Source organism: Malaclemys terrapin, chromosome 1 (genome assembly GCF_027887155.1).
Source record: "Malaclemys terrapin pileata isolate rMalTer1 chromosome 1, rMalTer1.hap1, whole genome shotgun sequence".
NCBI lineage: Eukaryota > Metazoa > Chordata > Testudines > Emydidae > Malaclemys > Malaclemys terrapin.
In genome coordinates, this window is record NC_071505.1 from 70,853,757 (window position 1) to 70,879,873 (window position 26,117).

General features: G+C 40.8%; 1 protein-coding gene across 6 annotated transcripts in view; it reads left to right on the forward strand.

The window, feature by feature from the left end:
• NAV3 (neuron navigator 3) overlaps positions 1-26,117 on the forward strand; it is a 583,663-nt gene that overhangs the window by 212,475 nt on the left and 345,071 nt on the right. For 5 of the 6 annotated variants that reach the window (XM_054027035.1, XM_054027044.1, XM_054027054.1 and 2 more), the window contains exon 1: positions 7,711-8,287. The exons of the other annotated variant lie outside the window; for it this stretch is intronic. In XM_054027035.1, coding sequence (XP_053883010.1) covers positions 8,045-8,287 — 243 coding nt within the window. In that variant the 5' untranslated portion in view covers positions 7,711-8,044. Of the gene's footprint in view, positions 1-7,710; positions 8,288-26,117 lie in introns of those variants that run through there. 6 annotated transcript variants of the gene reach the window in all.

Genomic DNA, 26,117 nt, shown 5'->3' on the forward strand with positions numbered 1-26,117 from the left:
TTACAAATAATCAATCCATTTTGTATGTTGCCCTTTGTTTAGCAAAATTAATCCACATTTGTTTTGTAAAATGAAATACAATAGGATTATTTTGTTATCATCGTAGCATTTTAACTCAAAGACTGAACAATTGAATCTTATCATTGTCTAACTAACCAGTCTTCTTTTTACACACCAGCTAAAGGCTTTTCATGAGTTTAACTCATCCTCGACTCATTACCACAACTTGGCACTACTTAAAAATCTGAGCCCAGTTTACTTGGATTTATTACACAAGTGATGATCGTAACACTTTTAATACATTAGTATTATCTGTTGCCTTTTTTAAATATTAAAATTGCTTCCCACAGCTATATGTCTCCAGCTGTTTATAGCAGGAGGAAAAAGTGAGCTTTTGCTATAACAGCATGCACAAAACAGTTAACATATTCAAAACATTTTCAGGAATGGGACTACCCCACTTGGAGCCAGCAATTGTACCAGCAATAGCCAGAGCTGTTGTACTAGTGGGACAAAGTCGGGAAGCAACACAACCTAGAGCTTTACAGTTTCTGGACCCCAGACATTTAGCTGTTTTGACCCTGGAAACATGCAACAACTTCTCTAACGCGGATTAGACAGAAGCAGGATCAAGTAAATCTCTTGGCACCACTTGGGGCAGGTGTCCTCCCCCTTGCATTTTCCTGTGGTCTGAGAGACATTGCCAGCTGTTTATTCCAGTTTGGCAAATGTTTGGGGGTGGAGAATAGGAGCAGCCTTCACAGCCCTAGAAGTGTCTGATGTCAGAATTTATATGGAAGGAAAGGAGACTTCTGCTGGAGTCTTGTACTGTGGTGGATTGTCTGGCAGAGGTGTGGAATGTTGGAAGGATGACTTGCCAGTGGTTGAGCAGGGAGGAGAAGAGGATTGGATAGTGGTGGAGAGGGTTGGATAGCATGAGCAAATGATGGGGATAAGGAAAGGGGTACTTTGCCTTGGAAAGGGATTTTAGTGGTTTGGGGGCAGTTTTGTACATATCAGGGAACGTATTTTGTAGCAAGTTATATTACTGTTATATAACTCTGTGACTGAATTTTCATTGCCCTCATCTGCCCATTCTCTTATTTCCCCACCTATTGCTGTTGCATCAGGTCCACCATTAGAATGCAGGTCCTGTGGGGCAGGGACTGTCTCTTCCTACATGTTTAGAAAGCCCCTGGCCTGGCACATTTTGAGTGCCACTGTAATATAAATAATAATATACTATTTCTGTTCATTTTGAGTTCAGGATCTTAATCCTAATATAATGTGTCCTGTTTTTTTTCTATTAAAGTATCACACTATCTTTGAAAAACTGCAGAATCTGCTGCTTTGGCATAAATGCTATTGTTTTTTAAAGATTTCCGAGGATGCTTTCCCAAAATATGATGATTTGGAGATTTTAGGTGCATACTTGCTGTGTGCTGAGGTCCAAAAAGAAAAGGCACCAGTCACCCAGACCCCAAGACCTTCTATGATTTGTATATTTTACCCAAGATTCACGCATCTGAGCAGCACCTCTCATTTGTCCTATATACTATAAAGGGCATGTTCCAATGGCAATGAATAAAATGTAAACCAAACCTGTAGGAAGTGTAAGGCTTTCATCTCTTTAATTTTAACATGGATCTGCCCCTCTGTATTATCTCATGACCTTCCTCCCACTGTCTTGCATATTTTTGCAACAACTGCTTTCACCCTACAACCAGCCTCTTTTCCAGATTGTTCCATCAACACTGCACTGTCATCAGCCTTTGTGAGGTTATAAAAGCATGATGCCTAACAGTTTGGCCTAACAAACCAACCTGGGAAAATGTTGTTTCTGGACCTGGATTTCCTACGTCATAGCAAACACTGGACTTTTAAATGTGTTTTATCCATGAAATCTTTCCCCCCTCCCCCATTTTATTTAGGGGTGGGATAGGAAATCTACCCCAAAAGTTACTAGAGTTTACAGATGAGCTTACTCGGATTTCACACATTTGTTTACTCTGCTATTCAAAGAAGTAGATATGACAGCTATTCTCTGATCTGGTGATGCTTATACTGTATGTACATTATTCCATTTTGAGGTTGACATGAACTGTAACTATGTGATTAGCCTGTTAGTTATTTTGTGCTTTTAGACAACTGCTGTATAAACAGATTGTTATGGTTAATAATTATTATTTGTTAAGTTTAATGTGCTTAGTACTATACAATTCACCGAAGAATAGTCCTCTCTACTCGCCACTTTCTCCATCTTGTTGACAACACTATCATCCATCATGTCACTCAGCTTCGTAACCTGGGGTCATCTTTGACTCCTGTTATGAGATGCATAGATACAGACTGTATTCAAGTCCTGGCACTTCTTTCTCCATAATATCTCTAAGATATGTCTATTTCTCATTGTCCATACCACTAAATCTTTCATCCAAGCCTTTTTCACCTCGTCTCTTATTTATGGCAACCTCCTCCCCTCTCTGTCTTTCCTGACATTCACTTTGTTCCCCTCAGGTCCATTCAGAGCACTGCTTCTGTGACTGTCTTTCTCGCCCATTGCCTAACCATGTCACTCCCCTCTTGAATCCCTCCTCTCTCTTTTCTCAACTTGGTCAAATACAAGCTTTTGTTCCTTATTTTTAAAGTCCTTCACCAGCTAACCTTGCCCCGCATACCATTTTGTTTCTTATTGTGTTGCCTCCTGCCCATTCAGCTCCACCAGCAATGCTAGCTTCTATAACCTATTTGCAAAAAGAACAGGAGTACTTGTGGCACCTTAGAGACTAACAAATTTATCTGAGCATAAGCTTTCGTAGATTACAGCCCACTTCTTCGGATGCATAGAATGGAATGTATATTGAGGAGATATATATACACATACAGAAAGCATGAAAAGGTGGGAGTTGTCTTACCAACTGTGAGAGGCCAATTAAGTAAGAGAAAAAACTTTGAAGAAACTTATGCTTATGCTCAAATAAATTTGTTAGTCTCTAAGGTGCCACAAGTACTCCTGTTCTTTTTGCGGATACAGACTAACACGGCTGCTACTCTGAAACCTATAACCTATTTGTCCACTTTACACACAAGCACTTTCTCCTATGCCTGTATACCTGTAACACCATCCTCCAGCTAGCCTGCAAAGCCTACTCTTTATTCTTTCATATCTCTTCTAAAGGCCCACATCCACTGTGAAGTCTATAGGAAGCTGTCAAGAATAGCAGCTAGGAAGATGGCCAGTAGGGACTTCAGATATTTGTCTTATTTGCTTGCTTGTTTATCTCTGATTTAGAATTTTAAAAAAATGAACTGACTTGTAACTATCTTGCCGTCTACATAGCGGGCCTACATAGTTGTTTACATAGCTTTTACTCAGTCTTCTTTCCTCATTCCTTCAAATTGTTCTACACCCACTTGCTGCATGTTGTCTTTATTAGATTATAAACCTTTCAAGGTTTTATTCTGTTTGTAAAGCACCTAGCACAGTGGAGCCCTTAATCCGATAGAGGCAGTTAGGCAGCAGCAAAATAATAATAACAATAATGTAATTAAAACAAACTTCAAAATAATAAACTATTACTGGTACTGATCATTACCTCTAAAGCCTGTCAGCTATACTTTACTTTTTTTTTTAGGTAGTAATAGGTTGCTTACTGATTATTTTTAGGGTTTTTGTGTCAAGCAAGTGGGTTGCAGAAAGAGAGTGCAGGCACCATGACCATCCTGAGGAGAGGAATAGCAAGATTGCCAAAATATGTAACTCAATTTATTTACTTCTCAATGTTATAATTTTAAGAAAGAATGTATTGTAGTTATGTGCTGTTTTAAGAGAGTATCCTATTATTCTAGTCAGTTCTTTGTCTCATTCATTGTCCATTAGTCTTGTCAGCAGGTTTTTCGTCTTTAAGCCTTGGGGTGGGACCCGTTACCCCGTGCTTTAGTCCAAGCTCTGAAAATCCCATCCGAATTTTCTGCCTCACAACAGCAAAATGGCAGATCGCACATGTCTATTTGTCTACAGCTTTAACTGAAACAGTTGTGTATAAAGATCCCCAAATCCTGACATGTACATTCCCTTTATAATGTTGCAGGACGACAATAGACAGCACAAGGAGCCTTCCTCCTTTGTGCTGTATGCAAGGACTTGGAACATTACAAGGAGAAGTGCAGAGAGGTGCAGTGTATAGATTCATAGATTCCAAGGCCAGAATGGACCACTGTGATCATCTTATCTGACCTCTTATATAACACAGGTCATAGAACTTCCCCAAAATCATTCCTAGAACACATCTTTTAGGGAAAAACATTAGGGCTGTCAAGCAACTACAAAAATTAATCACGATTACAAAAATTAATTGTGATTAATTGCACTGTTAAACAATTATAGAATACCATTTATTTAAATATTTTTGGATGTTTTCTACATTTTCAAATATTGATTTCAATTATAACACAATACGTGTATAGTGCTCACTTTATATTTTTTTATTACAAATATTTGCACTGTAAAAAAAAAAAAAGAAATAGTATATTCCAATTCACCTAATACAAGTACTGTAGTCCAATCTCTTTATCATGAAAGTTGAACTTACAAATGTAGAATTATGTACAAAAATATAACAGCATTCAAAAATAAAACAATGTAAAACTTCAGAGCCTACAAGTACACTCAGTCCTGCTTCAGTCAATTGCTCAGACAAACAAGTTTGGTTGCAATTTGCAGGAGATAATGCTGCCCACGTCTTGTTTACAATGTCACCTGAAAGTGAGAACAGACATTCTCATGGCACAGTTGTAGCCAGCATCGCAAGACATTTACATGCCAGATGTGCTAAAGAGTCATCATACGTACTTTCATGCTCCAACCACCCTGATGACAGATTCTGCTTGGTAACGATCCAAAGCAGAGCAGACCGACGCATGTTCATTTTCTTTTTTGATGGTTCGGGTTCTGTAGTTTTTGCATCAGAGTGTTGCTCTTTTAAGACTTCTAAAAGCATGCTCCACACCTCGTCCCTCTCAGATTTTGGAAGGCACTTCAGATTCTTAAACGTTGGGTCGAATGCTGTAGCTATTTTTAGAAATCTCACATTGGTACCTTTTTTTGCGTTTTGTCAAATCTGCTGCGAAAGTGTTTTTAAAACAAACGTGTTGGGTCATCATCCGAGACTGCTATAACATGATATATATGGCAGAATGCAGGTAAACTAGAACAGGAGACATATAATTCTCCCCCAAGGAGTTCAGTCACAAATTTAATTAATGCATTCTTCTTTTAATGAGCATCATCAGCATGGAAGCATGTCCTCTAGAATGGTGGCCGAAGCATAAAGGGGCATATGAATGTTTAGTATCTGGCACGTAAATACCTTGCAACACTGGCTACGAAAGTGACATGCGGACACCTGTTCTCACTTTCAGGTGACATTGTAAATAAGAAGCTGGCAGCAGTATCTCCCGTAAATGTAAACAAACTTGTTTATCTTAGCAATTGACTGAACAAAAAGTAGGACTGAGTGGACTTGTGGGTGCTAAAGTTTTACATTGTTTTGTTTTTGAGTGCAGTTATGTAACAAAAAAATCTACATTTGTAATTTACACTTTCACGATAAAGAGATTGCATCTGTATGAGGTGAATTGAAAAATACTATTTCTTTTGTTTATCATTTTACAGTGCAAATATTTATAATAAAAATAATAATATTATGTGAGCACTGTACATTTTTTTCTGTGTTATAATAGAAATCAATATATTTGAAAAAGTAGAAAAACATCCAAAATACTTAATAAATTTCAATTGGTATTCTATTGTTTAACAGTGCGCTTAATTTTTTTAATCACAATTAATTTTTTTGAGTTAATCGAGTGAGTTAACTGTGATTAATCGACAGCCCTAGAAAAAATCCAATTTGATTTAAAAATTGTCAGTGTGGGAAAATCCACCGTGACCCTTGGTAAATTGTTCCAATGGTTAATTACTCTCACCGTTATGTTCTCTGCAACACAACTGTATCAGACCCTGTCGGATGCAAAGAAGGAAATTGTCTTATGCTGTTTACCCAGTTAGCCACCTGCTGGCACTCTTGGTGGTGGTAGCACCCAAAAGGGGATAAATTGAGGGCACTGCCATGGGTTTGCCAGTTCTCTGCATCAGCCAGCTGAGCTTGGTTTGTTGGGTTCCACCCACTGCAAAATGTGCTTCCTAGGAGGACCCTTGGGTCACCTGGAATTCCCACTCAGTCTCCTGCTACAGCATAGGGGGGTGACGGCTATAAGAAGGAGATAGAGTTGAAAGTTTTTTGCCCTATTTTATCATTCTGCTGTTGTGTAAATGAAGAAAAAAATTGAAAATATTTCTGTGTAAATAAAGTGCAGTTGTATTCTGAAAAGTAACTCTAAAAGAGCAGTGTAAGAGTCCACATTTATTCTCTTTCTAATTTGTTTAATTTAAAAAATTTTAAATGTCTTTTCTGTCACTACTACAAATGTAACCTGATATCTGAAAGTCAAACTGTCTTTTTTCTGACTTAAGTATCATTACCAGTAATAAATATTCTGCAGTCGGGACTTTGTTAACAATTCTGATTTCAGTGTTAGAGCCAGGATAGCATCCTGGTCATCCTCCCATAACAGTGTCAGTTCTGGAGAGAGAAAGAGTAATAAAAATTATCAGACATATTTTTTGTCCATAATGTCAACAAAGATGACTCATGAGGAGTTTGAGTCAGATGGTACCATTTTTACTCAGATGTTTTTTTCAGCACATTTAGTCACCCTTTAGGGGGCTCACCTGCTATGGATACTTGAGGGAATTTATGCCTGTTATTCTTTTATTCTGAGTAATATGCATAGAATTCCCCATACTTTGAGAAAGAATAGATGGTGCTTCCTGCCCCAGGAGTGTTTTAATGGACAATGGTGGATATGAATCTGTGTCCATAATTGATTTCCAGGCTAAGTTCAGTCTACACCTAGATTTGACCAGGGCATACAGTAATATTGTATGTCCCTTCTTATCAACATGTAGAGTCCACTGTGACTGATTTTGTAGCTTATTCTGTTTGGTGAGCATTCCTAAGTGTAAAGGATTTGATATTGTTAGATAGAGTATTTTTACAAATAATGGATTGAGAGTACACTTTAGACATGGATTTTATGGAGCTTTAAACATTTTTAGAATGGGAAGTGTTAATTGAATAGATGATGTAAACAAAAAAAATTGAAATATGTTGACTAAATCTTGTAACAATGCTTGTGATGTTCCTATATCCTGCCCTTTGTTCTTGTATGGATTTTTTACAGCAGAGGCAGACGTTACCCATGCTATGATTCAGCGTCTGTTGCTAGCCACGCTCTTGCATGATTTTAACCTGATTTCACGGGATGAACAGGGAATGAAACAACGTAGCTCATGGCTGTCAGCGATGAAAAATAGGCAGGAATCAGACAAACAGCTTCATCTCAGAGATTATTTCCGGGCTAAAAACTCTTCCAACAGCTGTTTGCTTTGGCTGCCACTCAGGTTCAATTTTTTTTTTTTTTTAAGTTTTTGTTTTTTTTAAGATGTGGGCTGGTTATTTATGTAGTCAGGAAGAGGTCTGTGTTTCCAGTGTTGTGGTCTCAGTGCTGTTTTGACAGTTGGAGTACAAGGAGATTTCTTCTTTTTCTGCCCCCTTCTCTCTACTACCCCCCCTTTCTATTCACTTAATGCACAGAATGGGAATGCTGTAGAGAGAAGAAAAAGCAAATTTATGAGTTTTTTACTCCCAGACAGGCAGCTTTGTGTCAGTTACCTTCAAGAAAAGTTCACGCCCCAAAGGAGTGTTTAGTCTTACACAGCCACTGACTAAGCAGTGTGTGTGTGAGAGAGAGACAGACAGAGATGAAGGAAAGTTTTGCCTCTTCATGAAAGTTGTAGTATTGTTTTAAAGATGACTGCTACTTTTGTTTAAAGTATTTGTTCTGGAATTACTGAAGCTGGAGTCTACCAGACTGAGGTCAGAAGCATTTTCTTTGGCAGAAAGAAGATACTTTTATAGAAGCCATGCCTGTACTTGGGGTTGCCTCAAAGCTAAGACAACCAGCTGTAGGGTCAAAGCCTGTTCATACTGCCCTTCCGATACCAAATCTTGGCACGACTGGGTCACAGCAGTATTCATCAAAGTCTTTGGAGCTTACTGGGGCGGAGAGCTCAATGCTTTCTTGTCAGCTTACATTAAAGTCAACCTGTGATTTTGGAGAGAAGAAAACACTTCAAGGAAAAACCAAGGAGACAGAGGATAGTAAGGTTAGTTCTGAACTTTACCTGCAGATTGAACTCTTAAAATGTTGGTTTACTTATGCAAAGTCTGATATCTGCCTTTAGCAAATAGCATGGTGGACGTGGAGCGCATGTGTAAAATAGGATCTAGTTTATGTAAATGATAACTTTCTATAGCCAATATACTAACATGTATTGTAACTGTGTTTAACTGATTGTTGGAGTTTGAATATATATTCTTTATTAAAATGTACATTTTATGATATCTAATGGAGTGATCCTTCATGGCAAGCTTCTGGTGAGGGTGAGTCATATCACACAGTGATAAAAATCATGCTGAGACCCAGATAAGTAGAACTACCACATGACAGTGCTTAAGAAAATATTGAAACTTGGCAGCTTCATGTGATATTATAATGTTAAAAAGGGCTCCCACACCCACACTTACTCCCCAAGGGAGATGCCTTTAAAATAAAAACAACCCATTGATTGTTCTGTCCAATTTTCAAAAGATCTGGCTAGACTTGCTGCAGAAACTTTGAACCAGAAAAACAGATCCTTAATGAAAAGTTACCTGTTTTTTTCACTTCTTTAGAATAGCCTTATCTTGTCTGCCCCCCTTCCAGATAGCTTTAACCTGCTCTGATTTCATTGTGATGTAAAACAAAATGAAATATGTTTATCTGGGGGCAGATGCCATGATTTTAAGACTTTAAGATGTTTGTCTTTAGTCATTCCTAATCTCATTGCAGTTGTTTAAAATATATTATGTTTTGGGGACAGCAATACCATTGAATCCTTTCTTGTCCATAGTGTATAGTTTTGTGGCTCTTTCACCTACCATGTTCCAGGGATTAACATGTAATGTAACTGAATAGAGCAAGCAGTGTTTGCATGCTTACTTTCCCTCTCTTTATCAGTACTGCTGATTCCTGAACACTGATTTCCTCACTGTGATTAAACCAATTTCTATAATGGCTTCATTTTTATTTTAAGGAAACTTGCACATCATCATAGCTATTGCAGTGGTAGCAGACACACAATGTATGAACTTTGTTGTCTTAGTTTGAGAATGCTGTGCCTTGAGAAGCAGGATTTTGTGCCTAAAGCACAGGACTGGGAATCTGAAGATTTCAGTTCTGTTCCCAGCTTTGCCACAGACTTTCTGTGGGATCTTGGGCATGTCCCTAATTTCTCTGTACTTCAGTTTCTAACTGTCATAGGGTTCTCTGTAGCACCCAGCATTGCCCCTCACACAAGTGGGCAGTTGCTTTATAGAAAAGCTCTATGGAAATTCAAAGAATTATTATTCCTACCTGTTGGTGAACAGGAACAGCTTCATTTTTCATCAAATGATTGCAATGTGAAGATTACTATTAGTAAAACCTTTTGACACACTAAAATGATGTTCATCAGATATGCTTTAAAATGTATAGCTTCCTGCTTAGTAGTTTTAGATAAACTGAGGAAGTGTAAAGAATGTTTTCTTTAATGTTTGCTTTCATGGCTTACCATGGGGGCAGTGTTTCAGTTCTGAAGGTTATTATTTTCAGAAAATAGCATGCAAGTTAAAATAGCCACTTAATTATAATAGTTAATGTCAACAAATGTTTTGGAAGGGATATAAAACCTCATGCTTCTGGGTTTAAACCAATCACTGAGGGGTTAGGAGGAGAGCTTAGGGTGACCAGATATCCCGATTTTTATAGGGACAGTCCTGATATTTGGGGCTTTGTCTTATATAGGTGCCTATTACCCCCCACCCCCGCCCCGATTTTTCACACTTGCTGTCTGGTTACCCTATGAGAGCTTCACAGGGGCAGATTATCTCACATCTGTCTGCTATGGGGTCCTTGCCTCTCCCTCTGAAGAGGGAGCACTATTGGAGACATTCTGGGTCTGATCCAGTATGACAATTCTTATGTTTCTAGGGCCAAATTTTCAAAAGAGCTCAGCGCACAATAGTTCCCTGAGTTCCCAGTGAAAGCTGCTAGGTGTTGAGCATTTTGAACATCTGGCCCTTAAAGGCTAAGGCCAACATGGTCACACTGAGTCTAAAGTTAGGTTCCAAAATCCTTAATTGGGCACCTAAATAAAACTAGCCGGATGCTCCAAAGTGCTGAGCACTCAAATTTCACACTGACTTCTGCAGTTTTTTTATGATGTCCACTGAGTGCCTGAAGCTCCTGATGAAATCAGGGGACACTAGAGAGAAAAGCTGTTGAAGTCAGTGGGAAATGTGAGTGATCAGCAGGTCTGAAAATCAGACCAGTTTCATTTAGATGCCTAAATAAGGATTTTCAGAATCTAACATTACACACCCCAGTTTGAAAATATGGCCCATGTTTGTTTTATTCTATACCTTGTGGTATATTTGTAAGCTTTCTAGTTTTCTGTTTAAACTTATAAACACCAGTAAAATACTCCCAATACTCCCCCACCCAAAGAAAAAAAACAGAAAAAAAATGTTGCTTATTCATTGTGCACTGGAAAAACACCAGAAATGGTTAATTGTAGCTAAGGCTCCTCTACAAGGAGCAGTAATGCGGACTACAGGGGTGGGATTTTTAAAGTGCACTCACATGTTGTGCATTAATTGGTCCATGTAGACCCTGCTGGTGTGCAGTAAAGGTTACCTAGTGTGCTTTAACATAGTGCTTTTTGAAACAGTGCTATGTTAAAGCACACTAGGGAATATTACAGAGAGATTGCTCATTATAGTATATACTACTGTAGTTAGTAACGTATACAATATACATTACTCCTAACATTATATACAAAGAGAGAACCGAAAAAACCATGACTTTTGGATATCTATATTAAACTCAAAAATTGCTAAAAAACATAAACCCTGAAAAAATGAAATTAATAAACCCTGAAAACAAAAACCCTATATATTTTCCATTCACATTTTAAATCAGTCTTGGGAGGTCATTTTGTCAAAATATTTTCGGGCACAGGTAGATGGTGGTGGTTAGTAAAACTACCTTTAGGTTCTCATTGCTAATAAACACCAAAATTCCAGCCTCAAATTACACTGGTCTACAATTTTTGAGAAGTCGTCTGCTTCAGAGATAAAATGTGCTATTTATTATGTATTTTGATGTGCTGAATTAAAATATGACAATTAAAACAACTGATTGGCTACTGTTTCTAAGATATTTAAGTTTTTACATTTTATGTCTATGTATATTGTGTAGATAGTAGAGTTTTAAGCATAAATTGTAAACCAAGGTCTTTTCATGTGTTTATGGTTGCTTTACATGATAATATTTCATCTGTCCTGTTTATGTAACACTTTAGAAGTCAGCAAAAGGGTTATATAAATAAAATGCATTATGAAACAAAAGGCAAAAAACTATTCTGTACATAGTTTAGTCCTATTCAGTGTCTACTCGGCACTTCTTGGCTTGTCTCTTGTATTCATTAAATGGAGCATCTCTTGTCACTGTCCAGCAATAGTCTGCAAGTGTTGATGGGCTCCATTTGCCCTGATAGTGTTTCTTCATTGTTGCAATGTCCTGGTGAAATCGCTCGCCATGCTCGTCGCTCACTGCTCCGCAGTTCGGTGGAAAAAAATCTAGATGAGAGTGCAAAAAATGTATCTTTAGTGACATGTTGCAACCAAGGCTTTTGTATGCCTTGAGGAGGTTTTCCACCAACAACCTGTAGTTGTCTGCCTTGTTGTTTCCGAGAAAATGTATTGCCACTAACTGGAAGGCTTTTCATGCCGTCTTTTCCTTGCCACGCAGTGCATGGTCAGATGCATCATCTCGAAGAAATTCACGAATCTGAGGACCAACAAAGACACCTTCCTTTATCTTAGCTTCACTTAACCTTGGAAATTTTCCACGGAGGTACTTGAAAGCTGCTTGTGTTTTGTCAATGGCCTTGACAAAGTTCTTCATCAGACCCAGCTTGATGTGTAAGGGTGGTAACAAAATCTTCCTTGATTCAACAAGTGGTGGATGCTGAACACTTTTCCTCCCAGGCTCCAATGACTGTCGGAGTGGCCAATCTTTCTTGATGTAGTGGGAATCTCTTGCACGACTATCTCATTCTCAGAGAAAACAGCAGTACTTTGTGTATCCAGTCTGCAGACCAAGCAAGAGAGCAACAACCTTCAAATCACCACAAAGCTGCCACTGATGTTGGTCATAGTTTATGCACCTCAAAAGTTGTTTCATGTTGTCATAGGTTTCCTTCATATGGACTGCATGACCAACTGGAATTGATGGCAAAACATTGCCATTATGCAGTAAAACAGCTTTGAGACTCATCTTCGATGAATCAATGAACAGTCTCCACTCATCTGGATCGTGAACAATGTTGAGGGCTGCCATCACACCCTCGATGTTGTTGCAGGCTACAAGATCACCTTCCATGAAGAAGAATGGGACAAGATCCTTTTGACGGTCACGGAACATGGAAACCCTAACATCACCTGCCAGGAGATTCCACTGCTGTAGTCTGGAGCCCAACAGCTCTGCCTTACTCTTGGGTAGTTCCAAATCCCTGACAAGGTCATTCAGTTCACCTTGTGTTATGAGGTGTGGTTCAGAGGAGGAGGATGGGAGAAAATGTGGGTCCTGTGACATTGATGGTTCAGGACCAGAAGTTTCATCCTCTTCCTCATCTGACTCAAGTGAGAATGATTCTGGTGCATCAGGAACCTGCAGTCCTTCTCCGTGGGGTACTGGGCGTATAGCTGATGGAAAGTTTGGATAATGCACAGTCCACTTTTTCTTCTTTGACACACCTTTCCCAACTGAAGGCACCATGCAGAAGTAACAATTGCTGGTATGATCTGTTGGCTCTCTCCAAATCATTGGCACTGCAAAAGGCATAGATTTCCTTTTCCTGTTCAACCACTGGTGAAGATTTGTTGCACAAGTGTTGCAGCATATGTGTGGGGCCCACCTCTTGTCATGATCTCCAATTTTGCAGCCAAAATAAAGGTGATAGGCTTTCTTAACCATAGTGGTTATACTGCGCTTTTGTGATGCAAAAGTCACTTCACCACAAACATAGCAGAAGTTATCTGCACTGTTCACACAAGTATGAGGCATCTCTGCTCACTTTGGCTAAACAGAAATATGTCCCTTTGCAAAATCAAACACTGACAAATAAGAGCACGACACTCTATGATTTCTAGAGCTGATATAGGGCAATTTGTTCAGCAGAGTGATGTGAGCTTCGTTATGATTGCATCATCCATGACTTCTAGGAATAACATGATGCAATTCATATCATGTATGACGCAATACCAGCTTCAGATTGCATCATTCATTGTTTTGCCTAAAAAGCAAGTACTGTCCAAACCCAGTCAAAGATTTATTCATAGATCCAGTCAAAGATGTATTTTAGTCATTTCTGGTTTAAATTGAGATCCCTTCCCTTTATAACTCACTTATCCTCCGCCAAGGGTCGTATATACTGACCCAATAGCATATCTTGAAAACTAGAACCAATCGACAATTTTAAGCATCATTTTCGTTCTCAGTGACCCAGAATTAGTAAAGTTTGACTACATTTATTTCAGAAGCATTTTGGCTGTAGTGCAGTGTTATTGAATGATGTTTTCTCACATTGCTGAGTGGGAGATCCACTCCTCCCTGCCTCCCACTCTTCCCTTGGCTATCCTCAGTCACATTAGCTAAAATGTGCAGCTAAGCACATGTTTTCAGTGAGTTATTAGGGTTAATGTCCCTTCAGGTTTGCTTTGGGCAGATGTAAATTCCACATTACTGATGGCACTGTCCCAAAGTTTGACCACTTTCGAGTGCTGTTCTCAATAGTACTTTGGTTGATTTTCTTGGTTAGCAAACATATTAATCAAACATATGATATTCCTACATGGCTCTGTGGTATACAGTGCTGTACTTTAAGAATGTTTCCATTATAACAGTGATCAGATAAAAGGTCTTTTACTTAACGTGTAATGAATACCTAGTCAAAGTTTCCAAATGAGAGAGAGAAATCTGCTTATACAGTATACAGTTTGTGTGCTTACGGTATATAATTGGATATGTGGCAACTGATTTTTGAGGGAAAAAATGTTGAATGTATATCTGTAAAAGACAATGGAATATATGAATTAATCATCTGGTTAACATTTGTCCTTGGCTGCTGTATTCTAGGCTTAACATTGCTTTTTAGGGCATTTCAAATGCAACACTGGTGATCACTAACCTCTCTTGTCGTGTCTGGAAGACGCTGAGATTGACATATATAATCTCCATTGTATATTCAGTCACTATAAGTGCTAAGATTTCCAAGATAAATCTGGATTTGCACATGTCAACACAGTAGGTCACTCTGCCATCCAGCTGTTTCCTCCGTGACCTTCATGTACACTGCACCCGATTGTTAGAGACTTTTGACACTGCTGTTGGCTTTCTCACATTATTACATTGCCAGGCCTGGCTATGAATACACTGCTGTTGGCTTTCTCACATTATTACATTGCCAGGGCTGGCTATGAATACTACTGCAAAAATTAATTCAGTGCTCCCTATATGCTCCACCTTCCTCACTTGATTCTGCTGTGCTTGCACGTCTTGGAATGTTTTGTGGACGTGATATAGTTCGACATTTCCAGCTATAGTAAGGTTGGTCTGCACAAAAAAGAGTATTTCCCTCTTTTTTCAAAAAAAGTATTGGGCAGAAAAAATGTGTGAAGATATATAGTTTCTTTTTTTGGTTGGGTGGGAACATAATTAAACCTAGGAAACTATTTGCAACAAGTAGTTTATTCGTTTGTGCATTATTTGAAACTGTTCAGCTCATAGTTTATGCAGACACATTTCAGGTCAGAGACTGCTCCTGAATTATTACGTGTGACTTGCGTCAATTATGCTCATTATGCCATATGTTGTTTGTTCTGTCTGATTAGTCACCCAAGTCACATGTTGTTATCGCAGCTTCCTGACTGGCTGACTCCCAAGCCTTTTTAGGAGCTTTTAGGTTGATCACGTGAACACTTATGGTGTTAATACTCACGCCAAATATTTGTACAAATGTATTCACAACACACTCTTTCCCTGGAAATCTTACAATTTATTCCTATGTATGTGCATAGAAAGGGAATGCAGTTGTTGGAGTGAATTCATAAGGTGCAATCCTGGCCCCACTGAAAGTCAGTGGAGGAAATGATTCAACCCATGGTTTTCATTCAAACCAATGTCCATAAATACCTTTTTATATTATTTATCCAACTTTGTAGTTCATGTTCCAGTGATACCACTTTCACTTTGCTTGCTGAAGACCATAAGATCAAAATAATCTAAATTGTGCTGGAATGGCTTGTAATATTGTCTCTGATTGTAGAAAACTCCACCAGTCAGTAACAGGACTTAAAAGAATGTGTAGAGTGAGACAGTATGTAGATAAATAAATTAAGCAGAGGCTGGGCACTAAAGAAATGTAGGCAGAATTTCTTTATTCAAAGTTTACATTTTGCAAAAACTACTTTTCAGATTCACCAAAATTATACTTCTCTGCTGGCCGCCTACGTACCAGAGGTGATTCAATCCAAAAGAGAGCAGGTGGTATTGGCTAATAGGTGTTTTGTGTGAATGAACAAGCACTCATGTGAGCCCTGCACCAGCAGATAATGCTGACAGAATGCTTTGAATCAGCACATCCCCTAGCCACGTCCTCTTCTAGCCAGTGTTTCCCACTTTTTGATCTCTGCCAGTCTCTATAGTAGTCTGTGTTCTGCTCTCCTGACCTTACCCCTGTGTCAAAACTTTCGGTTTCAGGGGCTCTACATCTTGGCTTATGTTGGCAGAAACTGGCAACATCTCAAGTTGACTCTGCCCCATTCATCTTTGGTACCTCTCCTAGAGTTTGTGACTTGATTGATAAGATTTTATCTTTCAGTCCTGAGTTAATTTATACTTGTTGTCCTATAAGTCTCATCTCTCATATTAGTATGTCATTGCTCCTCCAGTTCAGAACAGTTGATTGCTTCTAAACAAGTTCTGACCATTCTAAAGTTGGTCCAATTCCTGCAAACCTAAAACTTCCCTATGTATAGCAACCTTCAGACCTATATTGAGATTCCTGTATCATAGTATTTACTGACCTTTAAGGGAGGTTATAGGCTAAGAGTTTCTCAGCCCCTTTTCAGTATTGAACAAAATAATTCTGGGAAATGTGGCTGTCAGAGGAACTCTGAGAATTGTAGAATACTGCAAGGCTTACTGAGAAGAAATGCCAGAAAATATATCAGCCTTCCCTGACTGAGTGGAGCTCACTAACAAGTGAAATGGGGAATCATTCAGCCCAGGGATGTGTGTGGAAAAGATCTGTAAAGAGGCAGGATAGAGAAGAGGAGGTACTTTAATCCTGGTCAGGGAGCCCAGCTCACAGAGGAGAATGCAGCATTAGGTACCAGGGCAGTTCAAGAGGATGCGGTTAAATATTGAACTGAGCTGAAATGAAATATTTCAATTCAGTTCCACAAACTGAAACAAAATGTTTTTATTCAGGAATGTCAAAACATTTTGTTTCAATCTAAAATTTCCAAATCAAAAGTTTTAGGTCTGTTTTTTTTTATGAAAAGTTGAAATTTTCCATTGGTGAGAAAAGCCACTTCCTGACCAGCTCTATTACTATTAGTCCTGTGTCAACAAGGGCGAAGGCTGTAACCCAGGGAGGGACAAAGATGTGTTGTTTTGTATTTGGAGTTTAACATTTGTCAGTGGGTACAAGCACCAGAAAGCAAATTGAGGCATGGTCAACCTCTATGACAGAAATGTAAGAATCCATTATTTTTCCTAGTCTGGTCATGAATAGAAAGCCAGTAATCTATCTGACGAAATGACTCTCGAGGCCTAGGTTAACTTACATCATAGAACTATACCTAAATCCTGGTTTGAGGTCTTCCAATGTTCTTTAGCCTACTTTTCCACTGTGATGTTGGAACCAACATGAAAGGCAGCTGCTGTTTTTTTCTGATTGCTTGTCCAGAGCTTGTCCATGATATGGTAACTCCTGCCTCTCCCCAGACACCAGATTTGCAGCAAAATTCTGCTTTGCTAATCTAAACAGATCTTAAATCCAATATTCTGCTCTCCATCTATGGGAGGCACTCATGTTAGTATCAAAGAGAGTTCTGTGAATGTAGGAAGAAGGAAATATCTTTCCCATAATTCACACTTGGCTTTCTCTTTCCTCTCTCTCTCACAGCCAGTTCCCCACTGACTCTCCTCTTAGCAGTGAAGCACCAAATCCAGATGGCTAAGAGTCTCTCTTTTTTTATTTTAACCTGGCCTTGCAGAGTAGGGAACACTGTGACAGCTCTTAGTTAGCATGCTTACTAACCCTACCTGATTTCACCCACAGATACACAGTCAAGTTGTTACTTCAGTGCTGAATTCCATCTCCTCCTTAGTTTGGCTCCTTCCTGCTGACAGTAAGTTTCATCCACCATGGCTGAGGATATGGAGCTAGGCCATCCAGTACTTATGGGTCATGTAGTTATACACTGTTGAAAGGTATAGATAAAGGAGCTCCTGGAGATAAGGGCAAGGAGCCACTGAGGGCATGGGAAGAGAGGTGGAGAAAATGATCCAGAAGTTAAGATGCGCAAACCTATGGAACCATAACAATATGCAGTCCCAAAACAACCTTCTGCACCCAATTTGTGCCCCCTACCTGCAGCTGAATTCTTAGGTAGAGGAAGTGGCCTCCTCACCCATAGCACCTTAAGGGGAAAATGGCAGGCCCATTTTCTCTTCCATCACCACTGGAGGATTTATCTGCCACTTTCTTGAGATAAGGTGACATAGGGGTTTTCTCCTCATTCTGTCCAGTTGAGGGGTGTGTGTCTGAGGGCTTTTTCCCCTACCCCATGTTACTTTAGTGGTAATCTATACCATCTGTGTCTCCCATCTCTCTATCCCAATACACCTACTCCTGTGCAGGAGCGGCGCCAGGGTTTTTGCCGCCCTAGGCGGCAGCGCTCCTCCTCTCAGCATTCGGCGGTGGGGGTCTTTCCGCGCCACGTCTTCGGGGCACTTTGGCGGCGGGTCCCGAAGCGAGTGAATGACCCACCACCAAATTTCCATCGAAACCCAGAGCGGAAGGACCCCCCGCTGCTGAATTTCCGCCAAGGAAAGCAAAATGCCGCCCCCCAAATCCTGCCGCCCTAGGCAACTGCCTAGGGTCTCCTAATGGAAGCGCTGGCCCTGCCCCTGTGAATCATCTGTCCCCATTTTCATGTGACCTCTTTCCCTACATCTGTTGGTATCCTCCATCCTTTGTCTCCGAGTCCTTTTCCTCACATATTGATCTCTCCTAAGAGAGCCTGCATTATGTCCCTGTATCCCCTCTGAGTCTATGTCTCTGTTCTTCCCGTGTTTTGGATGACTTGCACCCACTATCTCTGGGTCCTCTTCTCCGAAGTGCATCTCATCTTCAGTCCTGAGATAGTGACCCTGGGGGAGTAGGAATGGGCTCCTTTCCCTATATCTTCCTAATCGTGCCTCTACCATCACTTTCACATTAAGGGTGTCTGAGGCTATGCTGTTTGGTATGGGGTGGGAGGAGGAGGCAGCTGCGGTCTGTTCCTCTGGCTGCATTCTCTGCTGCTTACTTAGCTTCCAGCAGAATGGCCAAGGAAAGAAAAAGGGCAGTGGAGGCAGCCAGGAACCTCCTGCCTGCTCCCCACAGTGGCCGCTAGTGATGGGAAGCCAACATTGTTTTTAAATTGCTGGATTAGCTGCCAAAAACTTCAGCCAGCACTGCAGACACCTGGGACTGCGTGTGTTTAAAATTCAGGGCAGCCCTAGCCAAACTGGGACAGTTGGCAGATATTCAGGATGTCAATTATTTTAGTTTCTTGCCTTGTGCTCTGTATTATTTCTTTCTCAAACAGATAGCATTCCACAGCGGCATCCTTAATATGCTCTTCATATCAAGCACCATCAGAGTATACTGTATTATCATTGATTTAAGAGCATTCTACTGTATGTGCTTAGAAACTGCTTTACTCTTAAACATTTCTCTCATCATCATCTTTACCAACCACATTTCAGTCTAATTGAGATAAATGTACTGTAACCCAGCTAGGTTATTCTCCAAACCTATATGTTTAGGAGTAAGATACATTTCCAAATACATGCGTGTGGTCAAAAGCTGCTCTTTCTGTGGTTTTGGTTTCATTTGTAATGGTGAATAAGGCTGGGAGGATACTTACCAGTTGAGTTGCAAGCCTCTGCCTGTTCTTTAGTGTTTCTCGTTTTATTTAATTGTATTTTATTTTCTTAGCAAATGAGAAAACAGAATATAGATCAAGTGGGTTGTATGGTGAAAAATGGTTCTAAACGTCAACAGAAAACAGTTGTTATATATTTGTTTTGCATTTGTGCAGAGAGGCCCCAACAAAGATTGGGCCTCATTGTGATAGGTGCTGCACATACCCATAGTTAAAGACAATCCCTGCTCCACAGACCTTACAATGTAAATAGATAAGACAGACAAAGGGTGGGAGACAGTAAAACATATTATCCCCAATTTATAGATGCGGGGATCAAGGCAGAAAGAGATTCAGTACTTTGCCTTCAGCCACACTGGGATTTTGTGGAAGAACCGGGAATTAAACCCAGATATCCTGAGTTCCAGTCCACCACCATAACCACAAGACCATCCTTCATCTTCTGTAAAAAATCAATTCTGAATGAAATGTCCCTGTAGTGGGTTATTTTTCCTCTTTAGTTTTCAGGGAATGTTCTTACTCCTCGTTCCAGACGAAGTCAATGATAGTTGAAGGTGCTGAGCACTGCTCAGGATGAGCCTCTGAGCTAATATATGATTTAAGTTTTACTGTAGGAGCAAGTAGACACTCTATGTTGGTTTTGATTTACCTGATCAACATAAATTGTGCCATATGCCTTTAGGAATACAGGATGTCTTGTGTTCCTTATAGTGTAGGGAAAGTATGCTCCAAAATTGTATGTTTATTGCTAGGCTCACCACTTATTAAAATGTGATGTGGGAAGAATAAATAGTCACAGAATAAAAGCAGGCCTCTTTCAGGAAAGGTTTTAATTTTTGATCATGATTCCAGCCCATGAATATTCTCTAGTTTCTTTTTGGCAGAAATGCTTGTACTTGATAGACAATAATGGCATCAATTACAAATCTGAATTGCTTGTTTTCTTAAAGCAAGAGTTAATTTCTGGTCTAAGTCTGCTGTCTGCTTTTTCTAATTTAGTAAGATCTTGAGTTAATTTTGTAGTTTTTCCTTATACTTACAAATAGTGCACATAAAGAGTAGTTAATTTTAATACAGCTCTCTGTTTCACTTTGACCTGATTCACAGGATGAAGTTTGGAGACAGCCCATGATTTAACAATAGCCTTTTGACAGCAAGGGTGTTTGGGAATTAAGCTGGAGGGGGGAAAACATCTATCTACTCTCAAATTTATTAGTGGAATAGTTTGTACAAATCTTCAGTTGCCCATGATGTTTTTAATGTCCCTACCCTTTCTCTTTTGTTTTTATTGGAAGGAGAAAATTGGCTGAAAGATAGCATAACTTATTTAAAATTCAGTAAAGGAATGCACAGTGTTTTGTCTGGTAAATGCAAGTAGATAATTCCCTTGTGTAAAGTGTGCAGCTTTCTGATGGCTCTTATGTATGCACTGTGTAAACTAAGTTGAGAGGACTTGGAAAATAAGCAAATCAAATCAAAGGGAAGCATAATCCTAAAGTGGCTAGGGCAGGATCGGAGTGTATCTGGGTATATAAACTGAGAAGGTGCCAGCCACTAAACATGTCTGCAACTCCTTCTGAGTAAAACATGAGCAAAGCTAGCCAAGTTCTATATTAGGATTGTGCTAACCCACTTTCAGTGTGACATTTGTTCTGCCATATCTGTCTAGCCATTTTTACTTATGAGACTCCTCTGCTGCTTTGCCACCACTGTGAGCCCATCACTATGGACTAGGTTTTCTCATTCAGAATATCTGCTTTTCAGCACGTGGTCAAAATAATTATTCAGGTGACAATGTCCAATTAACGCAGCTGCCGTTCATTTGAAAATCCAGAGCCCATGGAGATGTTGTGGTGTCTCTTGCATTTCCCTTTTAAATGTATTGTTCTGCAAACCTTCACTCTAAATGTCAAACACCTGGCCTTGCATCTTGGTAGTACTGTGCTAGACTCCAAAGGATTTGGCTGTGGATGCTTCCTGTTGTGCATCGGGATTTGATTTACAGGACATCTGTAAAACCACCAAAGCGGAGTAATCAGAATGGTCATGCGCAGAAAGATGACTCCCTGGTGAGTGTTGGAAAACAGTAGAACACTTTAATTAAGCAGGAAAAGGCTGCATGGCTTATACATGATTTAGGATGAGTAAGACATAAGTCAAGGTGCAGGACTTTTACTCACCACTAACTACAACAATGGAATTTCCTGGCAACACATCTATGCAGTAAACAGGGCTGCATTTTTTGTAAACTGTCTCCGAAACAGAAAGGAAGAGAGAACCAAAGGGACTGTGTAATTTATAAATAGCAATGGTTTTGTTAAAGGAAAACCTAGTGAACAAATACAGTTCTTTAGAGAACTAAATAAATAGTACTAAACAGGAATATATATTGAAAATGAATATTCAAAACTGTTTTAGAAATATCTGTCACTGTTTCCGAATCTCCAGTCACTGCATGAGATTGCTGCCTTGCTCAGTGCTGGCCACCACTCCCAGACAGAGACCCATTATGCTGGAAGAGAGAGAACTGAAGGGATATTTGGGAGCAGTAGAAATCTGGAAGCTTCAATGCTGTATGTTCTATTTATTTTAAAAATATGTTTACATTCTGGCTTAACAAGGGACATGGCATGGTCCAGTGAATAAGGCATGGACTGGGAGCCAAGACACCCATCTTCTCTTCTAGGCTCTGCCAGTGACTTACTGTGTAAATTACTTCACTTTCCTGTGCCTCAGTTTCCTCATGTGAAAAATGGGAATAATGTTACTTGCCTGTATTTGCAGGGCAAAAGGACTCTTCAAGGGCTAAATACCATTATCATTGATGATTGCTTTAATCAATCAAACCAGATGATTACCTACTTTTGAAAATTGTTATTGAACTTACCTTAAAACAACTTGGTGGAGTAGATTGTTTCAGTTCTATTTCATATCATCAGACTCAAATTGGCAATTTTCTATTGGTTAATATATATATTTTTTATTATTTCACTTAAGTCACTTTAACAACCTGCTTATTTGTTTATCCTTGTTTGTAATTAGGCAAACTGATGCGAAAACATTGTACATAATAATGCCATTTTCCTGCAAAAATATTATTCTGATTTAGTGATAAAAGTGGTGGGGTAAGAGCCTCAGCACAGTGGTTGCTTTCCATCAGTTGTGTGTGCTAGAATCCCATCAGTGCAGTATTTTACAAGCTTAATTTTAGATTTGCACAGTATTATAGTTAGTTTTGAAGGGGTGTAGATGAGTCCTTCCCTGGGGTATGGTGGGAAGGCTTGTGTATTCCAATAACCCCGAGAGCTATGCTGGCAGGACGCTTAACTCCTGGTAAGGCCACCCAACTCGGACAGGTGAAAGGGTAGGGACCAGACAAAAAGCAGACCACCTGGCAACCTGCTGATGCCAGATGCTTGAATGGCATTCAAGTAACTTGAAAAACCTCATGAAGGGCTAGCAGTTTCAGGTGGATGAGTACCCAGGGAAAGTAGTGGGACATCCCAATGTAGGAAATGCCATCAAAAGGTGGAAGGGTTACATCATGGATTTAACCAGTGGCAGCCACAAAATGGAGGGAAAGCAATGGGAAACCACCCACTGTACTTTTTCCTATAGGGACATTCATGGCAGAACAAGAGAAAAGTGATAATTCATGTGCGGTGCTGGATGGTGAGACCCTCAAGTCAGAAATCCTGACAAAGAAAACATGGGAGGAGGTTCAGGCCATTAAGAGTACCATTTTCAGTTATGATGGTGCTGTACCCAATCCTGCTGGAAGTACAGTGCTTGAAGTTTGCGCCAAGGTAAAGAGTGACCTGAACTTTCTTAAACAAATTATCAGAATCGGAGCATGAAATGTGAAGAGTATGTATGAAGGGAAGCTTGACACTGTGACCAAAGAATTGAAAAGATATAAAATAGATATATGTGGAATTCCAGAGCTGTGATGGAATGGTAGGGGCCATTTTATGATCATGAATACACAGTGAACTATTCAGGATCTGAGAAAATGGGATTGCATTTATCTTATCCAAGGAGACATCCAAGTGTCTTCTTGGATATAACCCAATCATTGATAGATTCAGTTCAATTCACTTATGACCTAAGCCAGGCAACATGTCAACCATACAGATGTATGCTTCTACAACAGCTGCTGAAGCCACTGCAATGCTGCACAGCCCCCCCCCACACCTTTCAAGATCCTACACGTGCCTATCACAACTTGTCGTATACCTCATCCAGTGTACCAATAACAACTATGGGCTTGTCTACACTGGCACTTTACAGCGCTGCAACTTTCTCGCTCGGGGGGGTGAATAAACACCGCCCGGAGCGCTGCAAGTTGCAGCACTGTAAAGCACCAGTGTAGACAGTGCACCAGCTCTCAGAGCCGCGCTCCCAGCACTGCTAGCTACTCCCCTCATGGAGGTGGTTTTCTTAAAAAACCCAATTTGCCTCAGCCAATCTGGCAGTGAGGGAAAATTCCTTCTCAGCCCCTCGAGAAAAGGGGTGTGAGACATTCTGTACCTTGAGGGAGCATATTGCAACCCCTATATTCTTCATTTTCATATAATCGTGATCCCACATATAAAGCATGCCTTGTAAGGTATCGGGAAAGGTTATGATCTACCGAAAGTCATTTCTCTATCTATATATGTATATCATTAACGCATATAAAGTTATGAGAATTGTGTTGTATAGTGGTCACTAAAGCATGCTGTAAGTTGAGGAATCAGCCAAATATTAGCTCTCCAGAGGCAACAGCAAGGAAAGTAACCAACGCCCAGGCAGGGTGTCAAACAGTCCATCAACAGCCATTGTCCAGCAAGAGAGCTACAATGCAATGACTCACCTGCATGAGGCCCCATCAGGGGAATTGCTCAACTTGCTTAAAGAGACTCAGCAATGCCACACAGACATGCCTGGACTTGTGTTCTACAAGCACATGCACTGAGAGTATAAAACAGGCAGAGTGGACACATACTGGGCCTTTCTCCTGCCCCCACCTATGCTGCAAGCAACCAAGACACCGAGAAGAGCACAAGACTCCAACACAGGAGAGTCCAGGTTTAAGGAGCAAACCTGTATATTAAGGACTGCAATATCCAGTGGGGTGAGAAAAACTGCTTAATCTAGTTGTTGCCCAGTCTAATAGGGTTGAGAGTTTAGACTGCATGCTTATATTTTATTTTATTTTATTTTATTTTGGTAACCACTCTGTCTTGTTATGCTTTGACTTATAATCAATTAAAATCTACCTTTATAGTTAATACATTTGTTTGTTTATTCTACCTGAAGCAGTGCATTTGGTTTGAAGTGTGTCAGAAGCTCCCCTTGCGATAACAAGCCTGGTACATATCAATGTCTTTGTTAAATTGACAAACTTATATAAGCTTGCAGCATCCAGTGGGCATAACTGGACACTGCAAGACGGAGGTTCATAGGGTTGTGTCTGGGACCGGAGATATTGGCTAGTGTCATTCGCTTGCAAGTAGCTGGGAGCAGCTTACATGCCAGAGGCTGTGCGTGAACAGCCCAGGAGTTGGGGGGTTCTCACCACAGAGCAGGGTAAGGCTGGCTCCCAGAGTCAAGGATTGGAGTTACCTAGCAGATCACTGATCCAGACAACACCAGAGGGGAACGTCACAGGGGCAGGGCTGGTGCAAGGAAGTTTCGCGCCCTAGGCAAAACTTCCACCTTGTGCCCCCCCTACGCCCTGCGGCAGCTCCCTGCCCCCCCTGCTCTGAGGCGCCCCCCCTGCGGCAGCTCTCCCCCCCCACCCCGGGGAGCCGTGCGGCAGCTCCCCACCCCAGCTCACCTCTGCTCCACCTTCTCCCCGAGCACGCTGCCCCCTCTCTAATTCTCCTCCCCTCCCAGGCTTATGGCGTCAAACAGCTGATTGGCGCCGCAAGCCTGGGAGGTGGGAGAAGTGGAGCAGTGACCGCATGCTCGGGGAGGGGGTGTAGCAGAGATGAGCTGGGGTGGGGAGCTGCCGCACGGCTCCCCAGGCCGGGGGGCTGGGGAACTGCTGCAGGGGGTGGGTGCCTCAGGGTGGGGAGGGCAGCTGCCGCAGGTCTCCCCACCCCAGCTCACCTCTGCTATGCCCCCTCCCCGAGCACGCCGCCCCCACCGACAATGACAATAATTGCATGGAGCGGCCGCTGTGCTGGGAGAGGGAGTCTGAGCCGCACGTGTCAGTGTGCCGCCGGCAGCCCAGCCCAGGAACGCTGTAAAAAAAAATTGGGGTCACTGCTTTTTGGCGCCCCCAAATCTTGGCGCCCTAGGCAACCGCCTAGTTTGCCTTAATGGTAGCACCGGCCCTGCACAGGGGGCAACTAATGTAAAGTCCTAAGCATAATGATGAAACCTGGTATTTTATCCACTTCCATGGAAGGCAGGAAGGGTGGGTTATGCTAGCCTGGTCCAGGTTAAAGTGGGCTTCCCCAGAACCACCCTGGGTATAAATACTTTCCCCTCCCTTCTTGTGAGCTAGGGAGGGGTGGGGTCAGGATGCTCCCTCCCCCCACCCCACCAACCTGCTCCAGCTGTACTGCTTCTTTCATCTTTATCTGGAACAGGTAATCCTCTTGGGGGAGGGGCCTTAAAGCGGGCAATGACCCTTTCCTAGGA